The sequence below is a fragment of the Trichomycterus rosablanca genome, chromosome 3, assembly GCF_030014385.1.
Source record: "Trichomycterus rosablanca isolate fTriRos1 chromosome 3, fTriRos1.hap1, whole genome shotgun sequence".
Lineage (NCBI taxonomy): Eukaryota > Metazoa > Chordata > Actinopteri > Siluriformes > Trichomycteridae > Trichomycterus > Trichomycterus rosablanca.
Genome location: NC_085990.1, coordinates 20,607,265 through 20,629,285, shown reverse-complemented (window position 1 = coordinate 20,629,285; position 22,021 = coordinate 20,607,265). Strand labels below are relative to the sequence as shown.

General features: G+C 38.7%; 1 protein-coding gene across 1 annotated transcript; it reads left to right on the top strand.

Moving 5' to 3' along the window:
• Positions 1–13,561, top strand: adnp2a (ADNP homeobox 2a). The gene is made up of 4 exons (XM_062991947.1): positions 1–141; positions 7,805–7,920; positions 8,005–8,097; positions 10,420–13,561. The coding sequence occupies exons 2-4, from the start codon at positions 7,813–7,815 to the stop codon at positions 12,790–12,792; spliced, it is 2,574 nt and encodes an 857-aa protein (XP_062848017.1). The 5' UTR covers positions 1–141; positions 7,805–7,812; the 3' UTR covers positions 12,793–13,561.
• Positions 13,562–22,021: the final 8,460 nt, after the last annotated feature.

Below are 22,021 nucleotides of genomic sequence, written 5' to 3'. Positions count from 1 at the left end.
ACCGCTGCGAGCTGAAGGTGAATGTCATTAACAGTGCACTTTTGCTCGTCTCGTATTGCGCGCCTCTCAGTGACGCCGGAAGAAAACAGACGCAGCTGAAAAGCATCAAACTCGACCGCCTTCCTCCTGAAGGGACTCAAGGTACAGAAACAACCCCCATCCCAGCTACAGCAGCCCTGTTTTACTGAACTGAACTACATGTATGTGCATTAAATAATAGTGTTTCCAGCAAGGACTGCACTCTGCTGCGAGTATTAATAACTTTTAATTACATTTACAGTAGGCCCCTTTTGCTAGCTGCTGCTAATGTACGAAACACTGACAGGGATGTACGGAACACTGACCTTAACTATACTAATGACAGACAGTTCTTACAACCGGCCGGGTCACGTTAGTTTATTGTTATTATTATTATCATAATCATCATCGTGATCATCATTGTAACTAAGTTATACTTTATAATTTAGTATCTCTTCTTAAAGATACACTGACCAAGTGTACGTCTGCCTGTTGGGCTTGGAAATGTGACGTCACGTCATATGCCCTGCATCACTGTTTTTAAACATATTAATCAGATCATCACATTAATTAAGTATTTATACAAATCTGTCATTTCTAACTCCCTTCATTCATTTTACAAGTGGCCAGTTACAAATCAGAACACCTGACTGAGTGTGCACTATGTAGATGGAAATACTATTATATTTGCATTATGGCATTTGGCAGATGCCTTTATTCAAGCTGTTTTACAATTGTGACCAGTTACAGTTTGAGCAACTTAGGGTTAAGGGCTTGCCCAGGGGCCCAACTGTGGCAGCTTTACACTAGTGGTGGTAAATTCGGTTCTTTTTATGGACTCGGGTTAATCTGAGTCACTCAGTAATGTGATCCGGTTCACTTGAGTCACTTGTACTGACTTCTTGATTGCGATTGATTTATTGCATGAAAATGCATCCAAATATCACTTGTCTTCCGTGCTCTCATCTTCTGTAAATAAATCCTTCTCTCTTAATTCTCTTGGCACCTCACACTTCTCTTGTCAGTGACAAGTTGACCCTTTTTTCTAAGTGAAATCTTGATCATGGGAGAGAGTGGGGTGGACTCATCTACCAATCAGATGGGTATATTCAGGGCTCTAGAGTGCGACCAATTTGGTCGCACATGCGACCTAATTTCTCAATGGTGCGACTAAAAAAAATCTCAGGTCGCACCGGTGCGACCAGGCGTCCGAGGAAAAAAAAAAACAACAGATACACATTAGGCCAATAACATGGTCTAAACCAATCAGAGGTAGTGAAGGGCGGGACAATATTGTAGCGGTGATATGTGAGCGACATTCAGCTCAGCCAATCAGAATGCAGCACCAGGTTTATACACGTGCGTTCGGACGTTCTGCCGTAAGTTTAGTTTTGTATATGAGACTCGCCGGATGTCCCCAGAATGGAAGTTCGGGTTCTGGAGCTCGGCGGTGTAAAGTGTTGTAACGCTCACTTAAGTCCTGACTAAACAGTTAAAGTGACTCGACCCTGTCGTGTGCCTTTATTCCCACACCTCCACCACCGCACAGCAAAAGACCCGCAGCATCCCCACCGGACAGCGGCTAGGTGAGCCGACCCTCTACAGTAGCAAGGGGCTAATGCTAGCGGTAAAGTGCGGCGATAGTGAAAGTAAAAACACGACAATATTTTCGTTAAGTAAAATATAAAAATAACTAAAAGACCAAAATATATTACAATACATGTAGTCAAAATACGCAGTGAGTGCACCGCAAGCGATTTTGGGAATCTGTGTAAAAGATTCAGTAAAGCCGATAATATAATGCACTGCATTTAAGATTACACTCTAACACACACACAAACATATACATATAATTTTAAATATACACACACATATAAATAGATATACACACATACATACACATTTACTCTATTATTTTTATAATTTTTATAAGTGTGCTATAATTAGTCTGTAATACTATAATTAACTGTAAAGAAGACAGTGGCCGGCAATAGTATATTTGTGACTGGTTCTAATACATTTCGAATTGAAAGGCTGAAAAAGCCCAATGCATCTATAAAACACATTACATGCCTCGATAAATGCACTGCCCAAGTGTCCCCTCTCCCCACTGCCCTTCATTGTCAGGCAGCAGCAAACAGATCATCAGACGAGGCCATGTTGACCAGATTGTTAGTTATTTCCAAGTCAATATTGCCTGTATGGACAGTGATTTAAAAAAAAAAAAAAAAGAAAAGTGAACCTGTAAAACTGCGGTGTTAAATGCGATGCGGTCGAAAATTTGGGTGCACCTAACTTTTGTGCTGGTGCACCTAAAAAAAAAAGTTAGGTGCACCAGTGCAACCAGTGCAAAACGTTAGTCTAGAGCCCTGGGTATATTAATGGGTCAAGGGTTAAATGGGGATGGTCAACAACAAATTGTACTAAACAGTACTAAGCATATAATAATAACCTAATAATAGCATGTACATAAAATGAGCCACATAACAAACACCAGTGTGTTTAACCGCTTCTTTATTTGAATATTTAACTTATTACTCAGATTCACGGACTGGAGTGAAGCCGGTTCAGCCAAATCATGAGTCCGCGGTGTTTCCAGTGAGTCTGCTCACTCGCCTTGTGTACTTAACAGCAGCCAGTCAGAGGACTCATAGGCTCCGGGTTAATTGAGATTTCAGACTCGTGATTCCCGATTCAGTACAAAGATTCGAATCATTAACCCGGGTGATTCAGGAACCGCCCAGCTCTACTTCACACATCACACAAAAGCAGCTGTTCTCACTTAGTCTTGCAAGTGCTGATGAATAGTCACACACAGACAGGCGTTAAAGACCAAGTAAACATACAGTGTATCACAAAAGTGAGTACACCCCTCACATTTCTGCAAATATTTTATTATATCTTTTCATGGGACAACACTATAGACATGAAACTTGGATATAACTTAGAGTAGTCAGTGTACAGCTTGTATAGCAGTGTAGATTTACTGTCTTCTGAAAATAACTCAACACACAGCCATTAATGTCTAAATAGCTGGCAACATAAGTGAGTACACCCCACAGTGAACATGTCCAAATTGTGCCCAAAGTGTCAATATTTTGTGTGACCACCATTATTATCCAGCACTGCCTTAACCCTCCTGGGCATGGAATTCACCAGAGCTGCACAGGTTGCTACTGGAATCCTCTTCCACTCCTCCATGATGACATCACGGAGCTGGTGGATGTTAGACACCTTGAACTCCTCCACCTTCCACTTGAGGATGCTCAATTGGGTTTAGTCCATCACCTTTACCTTCAGCTTCCTCAGCAAGGCAGTTGTCATCTTGGAGGTTGTGTTTGGGGTCGTTATCCTGTTGGAAAACTGCCATGAGGCCCAGTTTTTGAAGGGAGGGGATCATGCTCTGTTTCAGAATGTCACAGTACATGTTGGAATTCATGTTTCCCTCAATGAACTGCAGCTCCCCAGTGCCAGCAACACTCATGCAGCCCAAGACCATGATGCTACCACCACCATGCTTGACTGTAGGCAAGATACAGTTGTCTTGGTACTTCTCACCAGGGCGCCGCCACACATGCTGGACACCATCTGAGCCAAACAAGTTTATCTTGGTCTCGTCAGACCACAGGGCATTCCAGTAATCCATGTTCTTGTACTGCTTGTCTTCAGCAAACTGTTTGCGGGCTTTCTTGTGCGTCAGCTTCCTTCTGGGATGACGACCATGCAGACCGAGTTGATGCAGTGTGCGGCGTATGGTCTGAGCACTGACAGGCTGACCTCCCACGTCTTCAACCTCTGCAGCAATGCTGGCAGCACTCATGTGTCTATTTTTTAAAGCCAACCTCTGGATATGACGCCGAACACGTGGACTCAACTTCTTTGGTCGACCCTGGCGAAGCCTGTTCCGAGTGGAACCTGTCCTGGAAAACCGCTGTATGACCTTGGCCACCATGCTGCAGCTCAGTTTCAGGGTGTTAGCAATCTTCTTATAGCCCAGGCCATCTTTGTGGAGAGCAACAATTATATTTCTCACATCCTCAGAGAGTTCTTTGCCATGAGGTGCCATGTTGAATATCCAGTGGCCAGTATGAAAGAATTGTACCCAAAACACCAAATTTAACAGCCCTGCTCCCCATTTACACCTGGGACCTTGACACATGACACCAGGGAGGGACAACGACACATTTGGGCACAATTTGGACATGTTCACTGTGGGGTGTACTCACTTATGTTGCCAGCTATTTAGACATTAATGGCTGTGTGTTGAGTTATTTTCAGAAGACAGTAAATCTACACTGCTATACAAGTTGTACACTGACTACTCTAAGTTATATCCAAGTTTCATGTCTATAGTGTTGTCCCATGAAAAGATATAATGAAATATTTGCAGAAATGTGAGGGGTGTACTCACTTTTGTGATACACTGTATATATAATCTTTCTATAATTTTAAATACAAGTTCTAAAGTTATATTAGGCTTACATTAAATTTTTTCATTAACCCATCTGTGGTACCATGGGGTCTGTGACCCCACTCCTTTTTAACCCTTTTTTTTTTAACTATCACCGTTAGGGACCTTTTCTTTCAGACCTTCCTAACAATGTGACACATGTTCGCTAGTTTTTGTGTCTTTTTGTTTATTTTTTATTTATGTTTATTTCCATTTAGGGTCAAATGGACCCATAGTACCTTTCATGTAATATAGGTATTTTTCTCTTATTTTGAGGTTCTGCGACATACGCAGCGTAACAAGATGGCGAAACGACATGAAATGTCAAGTGAAGTCGTTTTGACGTCTTTAGGTGACGGGAAAACCAAATTCATTAGTAATGAGTACAGTAAGTTTGTGTGCGAAGAGCACAGCAAGTGATTGTGCAACCTATGCCAGCAGTAAAAGTTAGGCCTACAGTGATGTAAAATAATCAGAAACTCGCTATAGGGGTTTTTAGGGTTGGGCGATATTGCAGATTTTCATACCATCTTCAGGAAATACCGCGGTATACGGTATTACCGGGGATGGGGGGATGGGGGGGGGGGGGACTTTACAGTGTACACACTTGAGTGTAATTACAATATTTCAATGTTTTATTATAAAAAGATTTAACAATCTGAACGTCAAACATTGCTTATCTTATCTGATCTATAATAAATACGCATAAGTATAAATGCATGTGTATTAATTACACTTTAACACAAACATTAACACACATTTGCAGTGATTTGCAGTGGTCTGATACTCCTTCCATTTCAATATGATCGCTTGCACAGTGCTCCTTGAGATGTTTAAAGCTTGGGAAATCTTTTTGTATCCAAATCCGGCTTTAAACTTCTCCACAACAGTATCTCGGACCTGCCTGGTGTGTTTCTTGGTCTTCATGATGCTCTCTGCGCTTTAAACAGAACTCTGAGACTGTCACAGAGCAGGTGCATTTATACGGAGACTTGATTACACACAGGTGGATTCTATTTATCACCATCAGTCATTTAGGTCAACATTGGATCATTCAGAGATCCTCACTGAACTTCTGGAGTGAGTTTGCTGCACTGAAAGTAAAGGGGCCGAATAATATTGCACGCCCCACTTTTTAGTTTTTTATTTCTAAAAAAAGTTTAAAATATCCAATAAATTTCGTTCCACTTCACGATTGTGTCCCACTTGTTGTTGATTCTTCACAAAAAATTACAATTTCATATCGTTATGTTTAAAGCCTGAAATGTGTGTGGCAAAAGGTTGAAAAGTTCAAGGGGGCCGAATACTTTTGCAAGGCACTGTATAGGCTATTTGAAAGTTTCTAAGACTCTGTCGATATTTGAGTACAGATGTTTGTTGTATAATATTATTTGGAGATCTAGCATGTTTAAATTGACCCCATGGTATTGTCATCGTAACTTTTTTTTTTTTTTTCATGATACCAGAGCAGGGTTAAGAAAGTACAATTAGGGTTAAGAATGCAGTTATCATAAATTAAATTTGGGGAGAAAAGTAACCAGTTCAAGTGGCCCTACCAGTGTTAAGTTAGCTATTTAAAGCAGCGTGTGCATCCTTTACACAAGTGTCTGAATCAAACCTTATTGTTAATATTAGATAGGCAAAGTGTTAATGTTACATAAATGTATACACGTTGTAAAGTGTCCAAATACTTTTTGAATTGATCTTTTTTGCTTATGAGCTGTTTTATATTTTACGCAAAGTAGTTATTATAGTTTTATTTTATAAACCTACCTACTAATGAAAGGTTCACTTAAATTATTTCATATTTTACATGAGACACAATAAGAAAAAAAAAAAAAACAACAGGAAACACATTAACAATTATTTACAAACCCAATTTCTGGAAAAGTTGGTACATTTTGTAAGATGCAATTAGAGCAAAATCTGTTTTATTTTTAATCTCTTTGACCTTTACTTTGCTAATAAAAACACAAAGATTTTGTTTATATAAGGCTGATTCACGAAAGGCTCAGTCTTTTCAGTTAAAGATGGGTCGTGGCTCAGTTCTTTGAAAGAGAATTGTCAATCAGTTCAAAAAGAACATTTCTTGATGCTAAATTGCAATGAATCTTTCATCAGCTGCTGTACACAATATTATAAAAAAAGATTTAGGGAATCTAGGAAATCTAGTCAGTGTAGGACAAGGTTGGAAACCACTGTTGAAAATATTTGACTTTTGTCAAATGTCATTGCATGAGAAACAGCCATGCTCCTGTGATTAAATATAGCTCCATGGACTCGGAAGTAATTTAGAAAACCGTTGTCAATTAATACAGTCCACCGATTGATCAGGAGATGCCAAGCGTGTATCAAAAGTGAGATTTATAAGAATGGTGATTAACACAGTCATTAACATGCCTCTGTCCCAATTTTGTTATAGGTGTGTTATTCTAAATTTGTTTACATTTACAAATTACAGTTGAGTTTTTTAAGCTGTTAATGATTAAGTTCTTCAGTGAAAATATTGTTTTTGTATTGTCATTTAAATACTTAATTAACAACTTACAATTTCTTGTTTTTATTACATTTTACAAAGTGTCCTAACTTGGGGATGTAATGTAATTCATTAAAGGCAAAAGTTATGCAAGACTTAGTAGCTGTTTTGTTCATTTAAAGTTACTTAATACCTAAAGGAATTGATCTCCTAAACGTAATAACCTTGCTAGCTTTCATAGCAACAACTGCAAGTGCTTTTGATTACTGTTAAACGGTCTTTCACATCACCATGTATAGGTTTTGCTTTCGCTTTGCAGAATTGCTCTAATTCAGCCATGTTAGTTGTGTTACAGCGTGCACTGCCCTTTTAAGGTCATTTTACAGCATCTTGGGGTTCAAGTCAGGTCTTTAATTCGGCAACTCCAAAACCTTTTGTGTCTTTAAAACCAGTCAAAGGTGGACTGGAATTTTGAGCTTCAGATTGTTGTTGCATAACACAATTGTGCATGCACTTTAGATCACCGACCAATGACCAGACATTAAGGATTCTCTAGAAGAGAAAAAAATTCATGGGTGTGTCAATTGTGGCTTGTTGGCCAGAACCTGAAGTTGGAAAGCATCCCCACACCACCACAGTACAGGTTCTCCTTGCAAAATGTTCTGTTAGCTTTACTCCAGTTTTTACAGGGCCCATGTTTTCAAAAAATCAGTTGACAGAACAGACCCTGACCAGAATAAAGTGTCAATAAAACATGAGAAATGACTGAATTGTGGTAGTGCACTTATCCCATATGGCATTTTGAGGTTGCATAGTAAGATTTACTATTTTTTGTAAGATTTATTTTCTTTCCCCTACAGGACCAAAAATGTATCAAGTACCAGTGAAAGATGTAGGAAAAATCAGAAGATCACGGAAGAAAGTAAAGAACATTCTACGTGACATTGCATTGCTGGATTGTCAGGAACTGATAAAGGTAAAGTGAAAAACTGAAAGAGATTTTTATGCCTATTTTAAGTGCAACAGTTGGCTTGGGACTTGATACAATCTTTATTTACAGGATTACAAACCTTTTGATGCTGGTGAGGGAAGTTTTAACAATACAGAATGGTCAGACTTCACAGATGGTCACCTTGGCAAACAAAGAAAAAAGGTAAGCATGCCTCACATCACTGTTCACCACTGATTTATTTCTTCATTTCTTCTGCTCATGTTAATCTGTCAGTAATTACACATCCATCATAAGAAAGTAAAACAGGCAACGCCTTTCTCCAAATTTCATTTTATTTTTAAACGGTTACTTTCTAAATTGTTAGAATGTGCAGAGATGCAAGTAGTCATGGGATATACACTTATGGCCAATGAGCCTGGTGGATATCTCATTTCAAATCCATGGGCATTAATATAGCCCCCCTTTTCCTCACCACCTCTGGCTTTTAGTAGCTAAGGGCTCATTCACATGAGGAGCGGCAAAATCCCTTTTGCACTGGCTGTGCCTCATCTGTTGGTTCCCTTTCCTTATGTTCCAAATCTAGTTATTTCCATTACCCGATTATGAATCTGCTGCTGCTTGCACCACACGCCCCTTTAAATTGTGTTCAGTCTGCAGCCACTTCTTATCGCCTGCCAGTATTGGGTTCCCACACAGAGCTGTATGGCATACTGAGAGCCACGCTAAGCTCCATGTGACTGTCCAACCTTTCCTCCTGCAAACACAGCCAAATGTGTATGTGTAGATGCCCGGCCAGGTTGGTGGCTCTGCTGAGATTCAAACTCACGAGTTTAAACACTCTGCGCATGGTGTGCTAGTGCGCTCCACTGCTACTCCACCTGAGTGCCAAATGTATTAATGGTGTACGACAGACAGATTTGCCAGATTTGCTAACTGCCAATATCCTTTCCATACAGGGTGAAATAGACTGAATTGTAGTATTTAGATAGATGTAACGGTTTACTGTTTGATAGATCGCCCACAAATACCACAAGTATCCACAACCCATCCTGATTAAGCTCAATGTCAGTACGCTTGTTTTTTTAACACAGACTGCTAAGGGAAAGAAAATAAATAATTACAGCTGGTTGAGGATTTTGGCTACATGTAGAGGAAGTAACTGTGCTTAAATGACTGGCCCTTGAGGGTTTTCCATTTACTGACAAGCTTTATCAAGTTAACAATGCTTTTAGCTTTATTAATTAAAAAAAATAGGGCTGTCATGGAGATAGTTTGCATAATTAAAATTTTGAGAGAAAGTTCAGCATTCAGAAAGTAGACGTTTTACCAGGTTAGTAGCTACCAGATCATTAAAACTAATCAATAGAATTAAATGAAATTTTAGCTGATAATTTTTATTAGTTTTTAATAGTTTTTTCTTAAACATCCTATGTTTAAACTGGTGCATGATGCAAAATATCTAAATCTCATTTTGTGTTACAATTAACATTATACATGAATCATTAGCTTAATGTAATTGGTACATGTATGTTGTTAACAAGCAACTCCACAGTGACGTAGAACAGATTCCCTTCCACTGACTTAATTAAGCCGGCTGTAAATGCTTCAAATACAAAAAGTCATTCAACACCAGCATCAGTGTGCATGTTACATAACAGCATGACTGGTACTGAAATCTGACCCACACAGTCACTTTCTATGCTGTTGAAGTGTGTGATATATCCACATCTCAATGTTTAATTCAAAACAACCATGAGCTGTTGAGGACTAAATTCCCTCTCATTTCTTTTTACTGACAGAGTTTATTAAACAATGACCTTTCTGTTAGTTATAGTTATTTAAATATGGCTAGTTTGACTTCATCCATAAAGTACACACAATAGATCAGATACGAAGCCCAGACTGTCACTTTATGTTGAGAGGAGATTTTTATGTTCGACATTAAATCCAGGGACATCAACTAATCTGCCATGAATTAGAAGCTGCTAAAAACATTGGCTACAGTGTCCAAGCAAGCTTAACATTGTTAGGTGTTTAGAGACTAACCTGCAAGAAAGATGCCAGTGAAAGAGTGCGACTGAATAGTGGCTGATGAGATGGACATAAAAGCAGGTGAATTGGCTTCTTTATTGTCCTGCAGGTCCTGCAAGAGATGAAAATGCTTGCTTGACTGTAAATTGTCATCCATGTTCCAATAACTTGTAATTTATTACAGAAGCATAAATAAGCATTCTTAATCCAGATGCATAAAATAGATTTCATGTAAGTACGATTTTAATAGAATAGAGGATGGAAATGTAAAAATCACCTAAAAAAGCCATTTGCATTAATGAATGTATCATGTATGTCTTATTTTTTTGTCATCTAATCATTATATCATCAAACCGCAGTTATATTTATGGTGCTATATGAATTAACTTGAATAATTCAATCTTTTAAATTAATGCAGAATTAATTGAGCTAGTATTAATGACAATACTGACAGAATTGCTTTTTTGTGCTTTTATTTCTTTGTCCCTAAAGTGGAAATACCGGACCGAGGCACTGTGCTGCAGCCTGTGCAAATTTTCCACACGGTCGTTTTATGCCTTCAGAAATCACGTGCAGCGGTGCCACGAGGAGGAGAGAGACATTGCATCACTTTCCAATTGCCCCAAATGCACTTTTATAGGGCACCCAAAAATCACAGGGCTCCATATCAAGTATTTTCACACCACGCCTGGAAGACCAGCACCCACAGTCACCCAGCCTGTGATTGTACCTGCAAAGACCCTTCCAGCCACAGCTTCTGTTGTCTCTGCTGATGATAGGTATTCATGTGTGAACTGTGGTTACAGTGACTCTCTAATGTACGTGATGAAGAAACATGTTTTGGTAAACCATCACGCTACGATGTTGAACCGGTACTTTGGACTGGGTTTGGAAAAGGCAGATGGTGTGCCGAAGTCCAAGTATTACTGCAAAGAGTGTAAATTGCCTGCTGAGACCATAGAACATCTACTATATCACATATTGAGTTCAGACAAGCATAAGGAGCTGCATTGGCAAGTTATGCCATTTATTAGAGAAAGACATGTCTCCGGTCAAAATCAGGGTGGTAAAAACGTGAGCGTGGTTGGACGGCCCAACGTGATTCAACAGACTAAACAAGCGAGAGGAAGTGCAGTGCCTAATTCGAATGGTAATATGTTTCTACCGGGGGCGAACAACGCAGCAGCTCTTCTGTGCTCTGCTGAAAGCAGGCAGATCTTCCTCTCCTCTCAGACTCCAGCTTTACTTTCTGCCCAGCAGCAAAATTTGGCTACTTTGCCAACCTCCCAGGTTGTAAAGTCATTAAATATGGTGGTTCCTGGTATCTCGCAGAACGTTGGAAAACGGGTTCCCATGGCCATGACAGTGCCCAGACTTTCCCAAGCTCAATCGCATCAGCAGGTGCTCTTTCAACCGGGACTTCAGGTCACTGTCCCTGGTAAAGCTGCCATTCGTCCATCCATACTTATGACGCACAGATTACAGGTAAACCAGCCTGTTCCACGACCGCCAATCGTGGCCTCTCCCTCTGTTCGTCTCGTTCCTACAGGCAACAAAGTCAACGGTGTTCCAACATACACTCTGGCTCCTGTTCAAATGACCACCGTACCTGTCCAGTCCAAGACTGGTCAAGTAGTCAATAGTACACCACAGAATGAAGCTCAAGTTGGCAGGTCTTCAGTACCCACTTTATTAGTACCTGCAAAGCCGGGACCTTCATCAAGAAACCGGGTGTCGATAAAAAGTAATCGACCAAACAAATTGGCTGTCTTTGCTCCATTTCTGAAAAGGCAGAATGATGATACTGTTAAATGCCTGAGGTGCAAGGTTGTGTTAACTGAACAGTGGATCTTTCAGCATTTACTGCATGGCTTGAGGTGTCTGTTCTGTCCCTTGATGTTTTACTCCTTTAAGCAGATCATGGAGCACTCAAACAAAGAACACAGCTTAAAAGTCAAGGAAAACCAAAGCTTCATCAAAAAAGAGTTTGATCTCAACTGCGACAGTGAGGGCAGTCTGGATTTTTCCACTTTTAGTTTAAACACAAATGTGCCAAAAGACTTACTAGATAACCAAGAACTTAACCTCGTGCTGGTGACCAGTGCTCAAGAAAAGATATACATTAAGATGTATCCAGACTCTGCAAAAGCAGTATACCCACCTTCACAAAAATCCATACCTACCGACTGTCCAGTTTGCCACCTGAAGCTGAAAAGTTCTCAGGGCTATGAGCACCATTTGAAAACAGTCCATCATATTGTGCCCACAGTCCATGCTATACTGAAATCTCCTGCCTTCAAGTGCATATACTGCTTTGGTGTTTATTCTGAAAAGTCTACCCCAAAAACCATTTCCATTCATGTCCAGAGATGCCGCTGTGCCCCCAAGAGCATCAAGGATGCTGAGAAGTTCAGTCCAGGCTCAACTGGGCATATGAATGGTGATTTAAAAAACCCCATCCAACAGACGGGGGGCTTACAGCAGCAGAGCGGAAAGAGAGAAGCAGCTGCAGAAAAGAATCTCATCAAGAGCATCAGGGCAGGCAAGCCGAACTGGTCCGGTCCTTCAGTTAAACTGGTCCTGGACCCAGCAGGAATGGAGATGCGATCCTATGAAGATAGGAAAGAGTTCCTCACCAAGTACTTTCACAGTAAGCCCTACCTGTCAAAAATGGAGATGCTCACACTTGCAGCCCATCTGTGGTTGAACAAGTCTGATGTACTTTCGCACTTCGGTACTAAGCGAAGCAGGTGCATGAAAGCAATCCAAAAGAGGAGGACCGTTGTACTGCTAGGCTTCAACATGACTGAGGTGAATAAATTAAAACATGATTTGTATATTCCAGAGGTAGCATCTGCTGTCTGAAGAAGCCAATGAGATACTGTATTTATATTAGCATGCTTAAGCTAGAAATTTAGGTTCATTTCAAAATGGTTTGCGTTAGGGTTGTTAAACTCTAGTTCTGGAGGGCCACTTGATGTTTTTTTTTCCATGCTCTAGCACATCTAATTTAGGTCACAAAGAGCTTGATGCCTAGAATTGTACATAGAAAGGAAAGTGCAGTGCTGTGGCCCTTTAGAGCTGGAATTTCATCTTTAACATGTTCACAATGTAATTCTTTGTGTTTTGTCTTTAAAATAAAATGAGTGTGATGGTGCAATGTATGATATCTTAACCAAGTTCAGAAGTTTGCGGCTCAAAAACAGTACAATTATTTTTTATAGCTTTTCTGTAAAAACCACTGTATAAATTGATGTACATTTTTTATTTCAAAGTAATTTTTTGACGCATAATATGCATTTTGGCCAGTCTGCAATGCATTACGTTATATAAAATAATATAGGTCTGCCACCAAGGACAAGTTAAATGTACTACACTGTGTACTAATTGAGAATTGTTTTGCTTTTTAATACCTGGTAATGTTTTATTAAAGCCTCTTTGGGATAGGTTGTGTTCTATTTTGAAGACATTGTGTACTTTCCCTCCCCCAAGAGTATATGAGAGATATAAACCAATTTTGTCAGAAATAAAGAGGATGGGGTCTAATGAATAATGCTGTTTGTTAAGATTATATATTCTGTGTTGCTTTGTTTGTGTATTTATTTGTTAAGCTTTATAAAATAATAAACTCTTAAAAAATATATAAAGTGTACTTAGTACAGTCAAAAGCTTTTATACACTTCTAAGGGTCACATCTTTTATGTCAGTCTTGGGATTTTAATAGTTTTTAAATGTTCTGGTTTTGCAACTATCTAATTTGAGTAATTACTTCATAGTAAAAAAAACACAAGTTTGGATTATTATTTATGGTAAAGAAGGTTCTAGAATGTGGCATAACTTTAACATTGATTCGTAATCATTGCTAGTAATGATGATTGTCTAACGCTGGTGATTGATCTGTGCTCGTAAATTTGACTTGTTTGAATACAACCATTAAAAAACATATGGACCATTGATGTCTTGCCAAGGTCAGAAAAAAAAACCTTCATCTTATGCTAGTAAGAAATTCTAGATAGTCAGATGGTCCAGGAACCACCCAGAAGAAAGGCTTGTCATGCATTTGTTGCATTTAAAGCTCCTGGTTGGTCAAATAAAGGCTGGCATCTTGGCGTAAGTGGGTAGTGCTGCAGTCTTACAGAAAGAAAGGCTTGGGTTTGATTTCCCGGTCGGGTAACCAGGGTTGTTTCTGTGTTTTATCTATGTCCACATAGATCTTGTTGACCTGAGAGCAAGAATGCAAGGCCAATTGTAGCAACTAGAAATTGCCCTGTGTGTGTGTCAGCCCTGTGTTGTACTGATGACTGTGATCCACTGCAACCCTAACCAGTATAAAATATTAGCAAATTGGACAATGAATGAATGCTTGGCTAAAAACGATAAACCTTAGTCTAGCTGGATTTTGTGTTTTATGGACAAATTTGTGTTGAATCTTATGGCATTATTAGGATGCTTAAATAAGCCGTGAACCATGTTTTATCAGCTAATTATTTATGACTGGCCATTTTTTGTGATTCTTGGATTACATCTGAGCAGCTGCGTATGATTCCTCATGTGAAATGTGACTGAGTTAATGTGTTTATGACCCTGTTTATTTGAGCTCAGAGGTTGCCAGCTGTAGTCAAGGAACCACTAACGAGGAATTAGAATGACTTGGCATGAACAGAATTTTCTAAACAACCAGAGGAATCATTCAAGCCACTTCATGTATAGCCAGATTTCTTTTTGTTTTATTTTTTGTCATTTTTTCCTCAACTATTAAAATCCCAAGACTTACCTTAGGAATAAAGCTTTGCAGCTTTATTAAAAAAAGCTCTCTGTCGGAGGAATGCTTCTATTTGAATATAATTAAGTGGTGAGTTGGTAAACAGTAGTTCTTTGGTCAGAATTTTAGGTCATACAACATGACAACACAATGTTTTCTAACATAACATGTTTGCTCATTATTGGTTTAAGTTTGTACAGCAGATGCTTTTAAAACCATAAGAAAACCAAGACCATTTGAGTGATCCCAACAGCAAAAACATCCTTTGTGCCTACTATGTCACAAGCCAGGTCAGTGAGGTGTTTTGCACCTAAGAAGTGGTTCATCTCTAAAAAAACATGTTGGAAATCTCCATGAAATCAGTTAAATAAAGCCAATTAAATGCAAAGGCTTGGAGCACATAGCCCTGACCTCAACCTAACTGAATACCTTTGGGATGAATTGGAATATAGGTTAGTAGTTGGACCTTTTCCAGCATGTGTCAGACATCTCATATTCTGTTCATATTACTGTTTACGCTTTTGGAATGGTATCCAACAAGCTCATGGTCAAGTTTCCACATGCTTTTGGTCATATTCGACCCCGAACTAAAAGATGTGTAATTGCTAATGTTGGCATTCAAGGAGATGATACACACCACACATCTTTTTTGCATAAAACAACTGAACATGAGGTACAAAACTATGATAGCTATCCTTACTAAGCTGTACTACACACTATACAGCAATTGGATTTCAATCTGGCGAAATGTGGATAATGAATTTAAAATAGGCAACACGGTGGCTTGGTGAGTAACACTGTTGCCTCACAGCAAGAGCGTCCTAGGTTTGATCCCCAGGCGGGGCGGTACGGGTCCTTTCGGGTTTGCATGTTCTCCCCGTGTCTGTGTGGGTTTCCTCTGGGAGCTCGGGTTTCCTCTGGGAGCTCTGGTTTCCTCCCACAGTCCAAAAACATGCAGTCAGGTTAATTGGAGACACTGAATTGCCCTATAGGTGAATGAGTGTGTATGTGTGTCTGCCCTGCGATGGACTGGCACCCCATCCAGGATGTTACTGTGTGTCTTGCGCCCATTGAAAAGCTGGGATAGGCTTCCCCCCCCCCCCCATATACTCTCATATAGAGCAGAGGCCAGTATGTAACCACTTGTATTTGTTATACTTTTATTTATTATACTTTAACTGCACATATTTAATTACAACCTTTGCTTTTTAACTTTTTTTAAAAAATAATGCATATCTTTATTATTAGTAGTATTATTTATATATATATAAAAAAAATTATATATAATTATATATTATATAATTATATATGCAAATCCCCCCTCCAATCTAGTAGTTTCCAATTCTCTATTGCAATTCAACCAGCTGCTTGCACCCCTGTGCTGGACAGGAAAAGCTGCAGATGCCAGACGGGCATGCATCCCTGTGCCGCTTCTTTTTACCAACGAGTGTAAGGTTCTCTCATAAAGCCAGATTGCCTATAGAGAGTCACATTGGACTTCTCTACCTCATATCTGTGCATTGACCAGTCCTTGAGATCAAATGTATTTGTTTAGCACATTTAACAATAGACATTCAAAGTACCAATTAGAAGAAAACCCCATCTGATCTTCTTTTCCTTTCAATGGTCAGGCAGTGTCTGTTGCCAGGACTGCTGAGATTCTAATTTAAGTGCTCAGGCTCTTTGTGGTGGTGAACTAGCATATTAGACTGCTGTGCCACCCAAGTGCCCAGAATTATGTTTTTAAGCACAAAGATGTAAAAAACACAACTGATTTGCAAAGAAGTCTTTACATTTAGCAAAAGCTTTTATCCAAAGCGACTTAAAATTATGACTGAATACAGTTTAAGCAATTGAGGATTAAGTGCCTTGCTTGGGGGCCCAACAGTGGTGGTGGTGAGGCTTGAACTGGCAACCTTATGATTACTAGTCCAAACCACTGAGCTACCACCGCCCACTGTATTGAAACACTACAAATTTATAACAATAATACTTTTCCTTAAAGCTGTTGTTAGCAGTTACAGCTTTGACACATCAATGGTAAAAAAATACAGTGAATCGTTAACCTGCTACGGTTATGGTTATCCCTCTGATGGATATTTTCATGCCATGCAAGCTCCTTTACCTATTTTTGAAACTAGTCCCAGGTTAAGATGATGGTGTCCAGTTTTAGTTTCTTGGCTGATGATGAACCTTTTTTAGAGTCCTAGTGCATTGTTTCACATGTGTTCTAAGTTGTTGAAATGCTTGTGTACAAATAACAGATATGTATCTTTGTATAAAGTTATTTACCTGGACTGTAGGAATGGAGAAGATTGCATGTGGTGTGTTTTTTTTCTTTTTGTTTATTGTATAACTTGTTCCTGTTACTTCCAGCTTGTGTGACTGCTGGCCCTTGTCCTGTAGTACTTTTTCCTTTGTGTTTTTGTCCTTAACCCTTTTTCCTCCCAATTTAGTAATTTCCAAATCCCCTCTGCCTCTTACCACCCCTGACTGAGGTGAGCCACAGAAAACCCCTGCCACTTTCCACAAACACATGGGCAATAGCTGGAAGCAGGAATTGTGATTGCAGCAGCAAAGTTGAATGAGGAAACCTGTCCAAATACTTTTCTCAGGCTCAGCCATTTGTGCCTGTTGGATGCCTGGCCATGTTGATAGATGCCCAAAAAGCTTGTCGTCTGATGTCCACATACCTTTGGCTGCATAATGTAAGGTTCTTTAAAAAATGTTCACACTTTTTTGGTTGAACGTGTAGTCACTGATGCACCGCTGCTTTCACATCATGATCACATGAAAATCTTCTTTCCCTTAAAGCTTCTTTGAGCGGTTCAAAAAAGTGAAAATCAGATGGTGTTAAATCCAGAATATAAGCTCTACCTTAGTCTCTCTGACACGACCAATTACCTCTCTTCCCACCCTCACTGTTTCCAACGAAAATATAAGTGTGGAAACTTTTTGAAGATCCCTCATAGTGAAATGAGAAGACAGGATAGCTTTAGCTGCTGGCAATTTGACCCATGTTGCCTATGTGCACAAACAATCCTATACCGAACAACTCTGTGTGTTTGTCCTGTGCTGTTTATCATTTTACTGTAACTAGAGTTTTGTATTTTTGTCAAACAATTTCATACTATTTTTGTACAGTTTTGTGTATAGAGCACCTGTATTGTACTGTATGTTGCAAAATGCCCCTGAATGATTATTTTACCTGTGTGCCTGTATGTGGATAAAATGATAATAAAAATGAGTGAAAAGTGAACCTACTGAAAGAAAAGTCAAAATTTTGTCCAGTTATTCAATTGCACACATCTTTCACAAATTTTAGATGAGAATAAAATGTAAATAAATGCAGAAAGACTTCACGACTCATCCAGGAGGTCACAGAAGAACCCATGTGAACAACTAAAGAACTTCAAGCCTTAGTTGAGGTCAATGTACACTAATCTACAGTAAATGTTTAGTGAATGTTTTTAAGACATTTGGGTTAATATTCTAATGACTGATGAGTAAAATTTTAAACTTTTGGAGGACATGATCTGTTACATCAAGTGTAAAGCTAACACCACATTCTACCATAAGAACATCATAACCAACAGTCAGATGTGGTAGTGTGATGGTCTAGGGCTGCTTTGTTTCTACAGTACCTGAAAGACTTTTCATTGCTGATGGAACCATGAATTCTGCTCTCTATCAGATAATCATGAAGGAGAATGTCCATCCATCAGTTATATGACCTAAAGTTCAAGTGAAGTTGAATTATGCAGTAGGACAATGATCCCAAGCACACTTGAAATTCTACCTCTGAATGGCTTAGAACAGTGGTTCTCAAACTTTTTAGACCGAGTACCACCCATTGTCAAACCAAAACTTCCAAGTACCACCTATGTCTCTCATCACAGAACCACATATAGCACACATTAATTAGGTATATATATATCCTCTCTCCCTCTCTCTCTGTCCCTCTCTCCCCCCCTCTCTCTCTCTCTCTCTCTGTGTGTGTGTATATGTGTGTGTGTCGCTCGCTCATTCTCCGCGATACTGAAAGTGTTTTCGGATTTGAGTGAGTGCGCGTGTTTAGCGGAGCAGCCTGGTGATGTCAGGAACGAGATCAGTGAGATTCAAACACAGATCTGCTCTGACAAAAGCGAGAGAGCTACTGATAACTTTACTGATAACTTTACTAATAACGTGTCGGAAATTTCGAGATGGAAACTGCGAACGTGAAGTATAGACTTAATGAAGTACGGTGTCTGCGTAGCCCCGAATATTTTTAAAAACACATTAGTTTAAATACAACTTGTTTTAATTAAACTGATTTTATTAAAACAGAATTATAAGAACTTTGAAACAGATTTTATTAGTAATTTACACATTTTGTTTCATATTATTTTTTATTTATAATTATTAAATGATTTATTTTTTCGGTGCATGTAATTACTTTTCCGAGATTATCTGGCGTACCACCTCATGCTGCTTCACGTACCACCAGTGGTACGCGTACCACAGTTTGAGAACCACTGGCTTAGAAAATTAAGCCTTTGTAGTGGTTCTGACTTAAATCCCTTTGAGATGCAGTGGCAAGGCCTTGAAAGGTCAGATCATGCTCGAAAACCCTCTCAAGTAGCTGAATTAAAACGATTCTGAAAAAAAAGAGTGGGCCAAAATTCCTCCACAGTGATGTAAAAGATGTATTGCAAATTATCACAAACATTTGATTACAGTTGTTACTGCCAAACATGACACAAGCAGTTATTAAATTTAGGAGAGCAATAACTTCTTCACATGGGTGTTTATGATTTTGAATAATTACAATCGTAATTGTCCCCATGATTAAATCATACACTGTATAAAATGTATCCAGTGTTTTCAGGCATTGAACCAGGAATAAGCAATTACTAAAAATGAATGAATGAATTTGTGTTGCTTACAAGATTGACTTTGAGACACTGTTACAGCCCAACTGACAAAATGTCCAAAAACATCTTTACAGTGAGCATCTCAGTCAAGGATAGGGAAAGCAGCATCTGTTGTACCCCAACACCATTGACTACTATACGCTCAAATTTGCAATTATGATTATTTGTTTTATTAATCAAAAAATAATGAAAGCAAAAGCCAATGACAGTCAGTTGTGAAAACTTTTTAAATACCAAAAGTACCACCATTCAGGTGCAGTTTTTTACAGGAACACATAAACACAGTAGGCATTAAATGTACAGTACACAGTACATTGTACAGTACATTGTAAAGCAAATTTTTTTAATTAGATAGATTATTGTATATATTATGAGAAATGTTGTATTGATGTTTGATGTATACTCATTCTTAACAGGACTATCTGATCAGAACTGCATCATTCCTTCTGGCATCTGTTTTCTTGTCATAATACACGATTTTGTGGGGTTTTATTTTTCTTCATTTCTCAGATGCCTCAAATTAAAAACATAAAAAATAATAATTAAAGCCTGGCAGCATAGTAATTTTATTCATCAAAAATGAAAACATTTTTTCTTGCTTTCTGAAACGTATATTGTAAATTGTAGCTTAAAAACAGATTCTTTATCTGGATGAACATGAGGTGATGAGTCCCACTGTGTTGACAACCACTGTGTTTACCATTTTTAAAGCAACCACACTATAGAGTGGTACCTTGTAACCCTAAACTCAAAATCTTTGAAACTCGATGCCCTTCGTTGAGAAATTTGTACCCTTAAACTCAACGTGTTCAGTTTAAAAAAAAAAACAATTATTTATTTAATTTCAAATTAACAATGAACAGCTGCTTTGTTCAGAGCTTGGCTTGAGCGGTGCAGTAAGACATCATCAGAGTGCGCGTATGAGACGAATTCACTTTTAAACTTGTGTTACAGCTTTTTCAAGAGAGTCTAATAATAATAATAATAATAATACATTTTATTTATATAGCGCTTTTCAAGATACTCAAAGACGCTTTACATAAGACAAATAATCAAAACAAATACATACACCATACAAATCATAGTACAAAATCAAAATAGTACATCAACATCAAGAATAATTAAGATAAAAACAAAGAGAGCAGCATAAGACAGTTCATTAAAAATTAGCTAAATTATGAGAGAGAACAACAAATATAGAACAATTTCTTAAAATTAGACAGAAACAGGACAGATTCACATGCAATCAGGAAACTGAAAACTTTACAAGTTTTAGGATCTAGGACTTCACATTTCTGTCGTGATCTAAGTATAAAAACTATTAAAAAGAATAGCAAAAATAAAAGCATTTATTTCGTGTTGTTACAAGTTAAATGCCATTTTGAATAGATGAGTTTTGAGAAGTGACTTGAATTTGGACAGGTCAGGACAATCTCGTAGGTGTTTGGGGAGAGCATTCCATAAAGATGGAGCAGCTATGGAAAAGGCCCTGTCACCCCAGGTCCGGTGCTTGGTCCTAGAGGGTATGGACAGTAGGTTAGCCTCAGAAGAGCGAAGGCTACGGGAGGGAATGTGCTGATGGAGCAGGTCGGTGAGGTAGGATGGGGCCTGATTATGGAGAGCTTTGTGAGTGAATAGAAGAATTTTGAATTGAATGCGTTGAGCAACGGGAAGCCAATGAAGTTTTTGGAGAACAGGTGTAATATGATCACGGGAGCGAGTATGAGTAAGGAGGCGAGCAGCTGAATTCTGGATATACTGAAGTTTTTTTAGGTATTTGTTAGATGTACCATAAAGGATGCTATTGCAATAATCAATTCTGGATGTAATAAAAGCATGAATCAAGGTTTTGGCAGCAGAAAAGGAGAGTGATGGACGTAGACGTGCTATGTTGACGTGCTAATGTAACTTAATGTATTAAAAGAACGACATATAAACACTAAACCTTTCTTAATTATTACTGCGCATAAGTTCTCTCCACTAATGAGAGATTAGTGAGAGACTAATAGGCAGTTGTAGTCCAGCGGTTAAGGTACTGGACTAGTAATCAATAGGTTGCTGGTTTAAGCCCCACCACTGCCAGGTTGCCACTGTTGGGCCCTTGAGCAAAGCCCTTAACCCTCAATTGCTCAGACAGTATACTGTCACAGTACTGTAAGTTGCTTTGGATAAAAGCGTCTGCTAAATGCTGAAAATGTAAATGTAATGAAATTCCTCACTCGTTTTAGTACAATAAGTCACGTTAAGCTTTGTGCACCAGCACACTCCAGAGGAAATCTCCATGATTAAGCAGCATAAGGAAACAATATTGAACTAAAGGTAAAGTGCAGGTTTTATTGTATTTTTTAATTGATTTTTAACTGTTTTCAATTGTATTTCAGTGTTTTTGTATTATACTTGTGTTATTTTCAGTGTA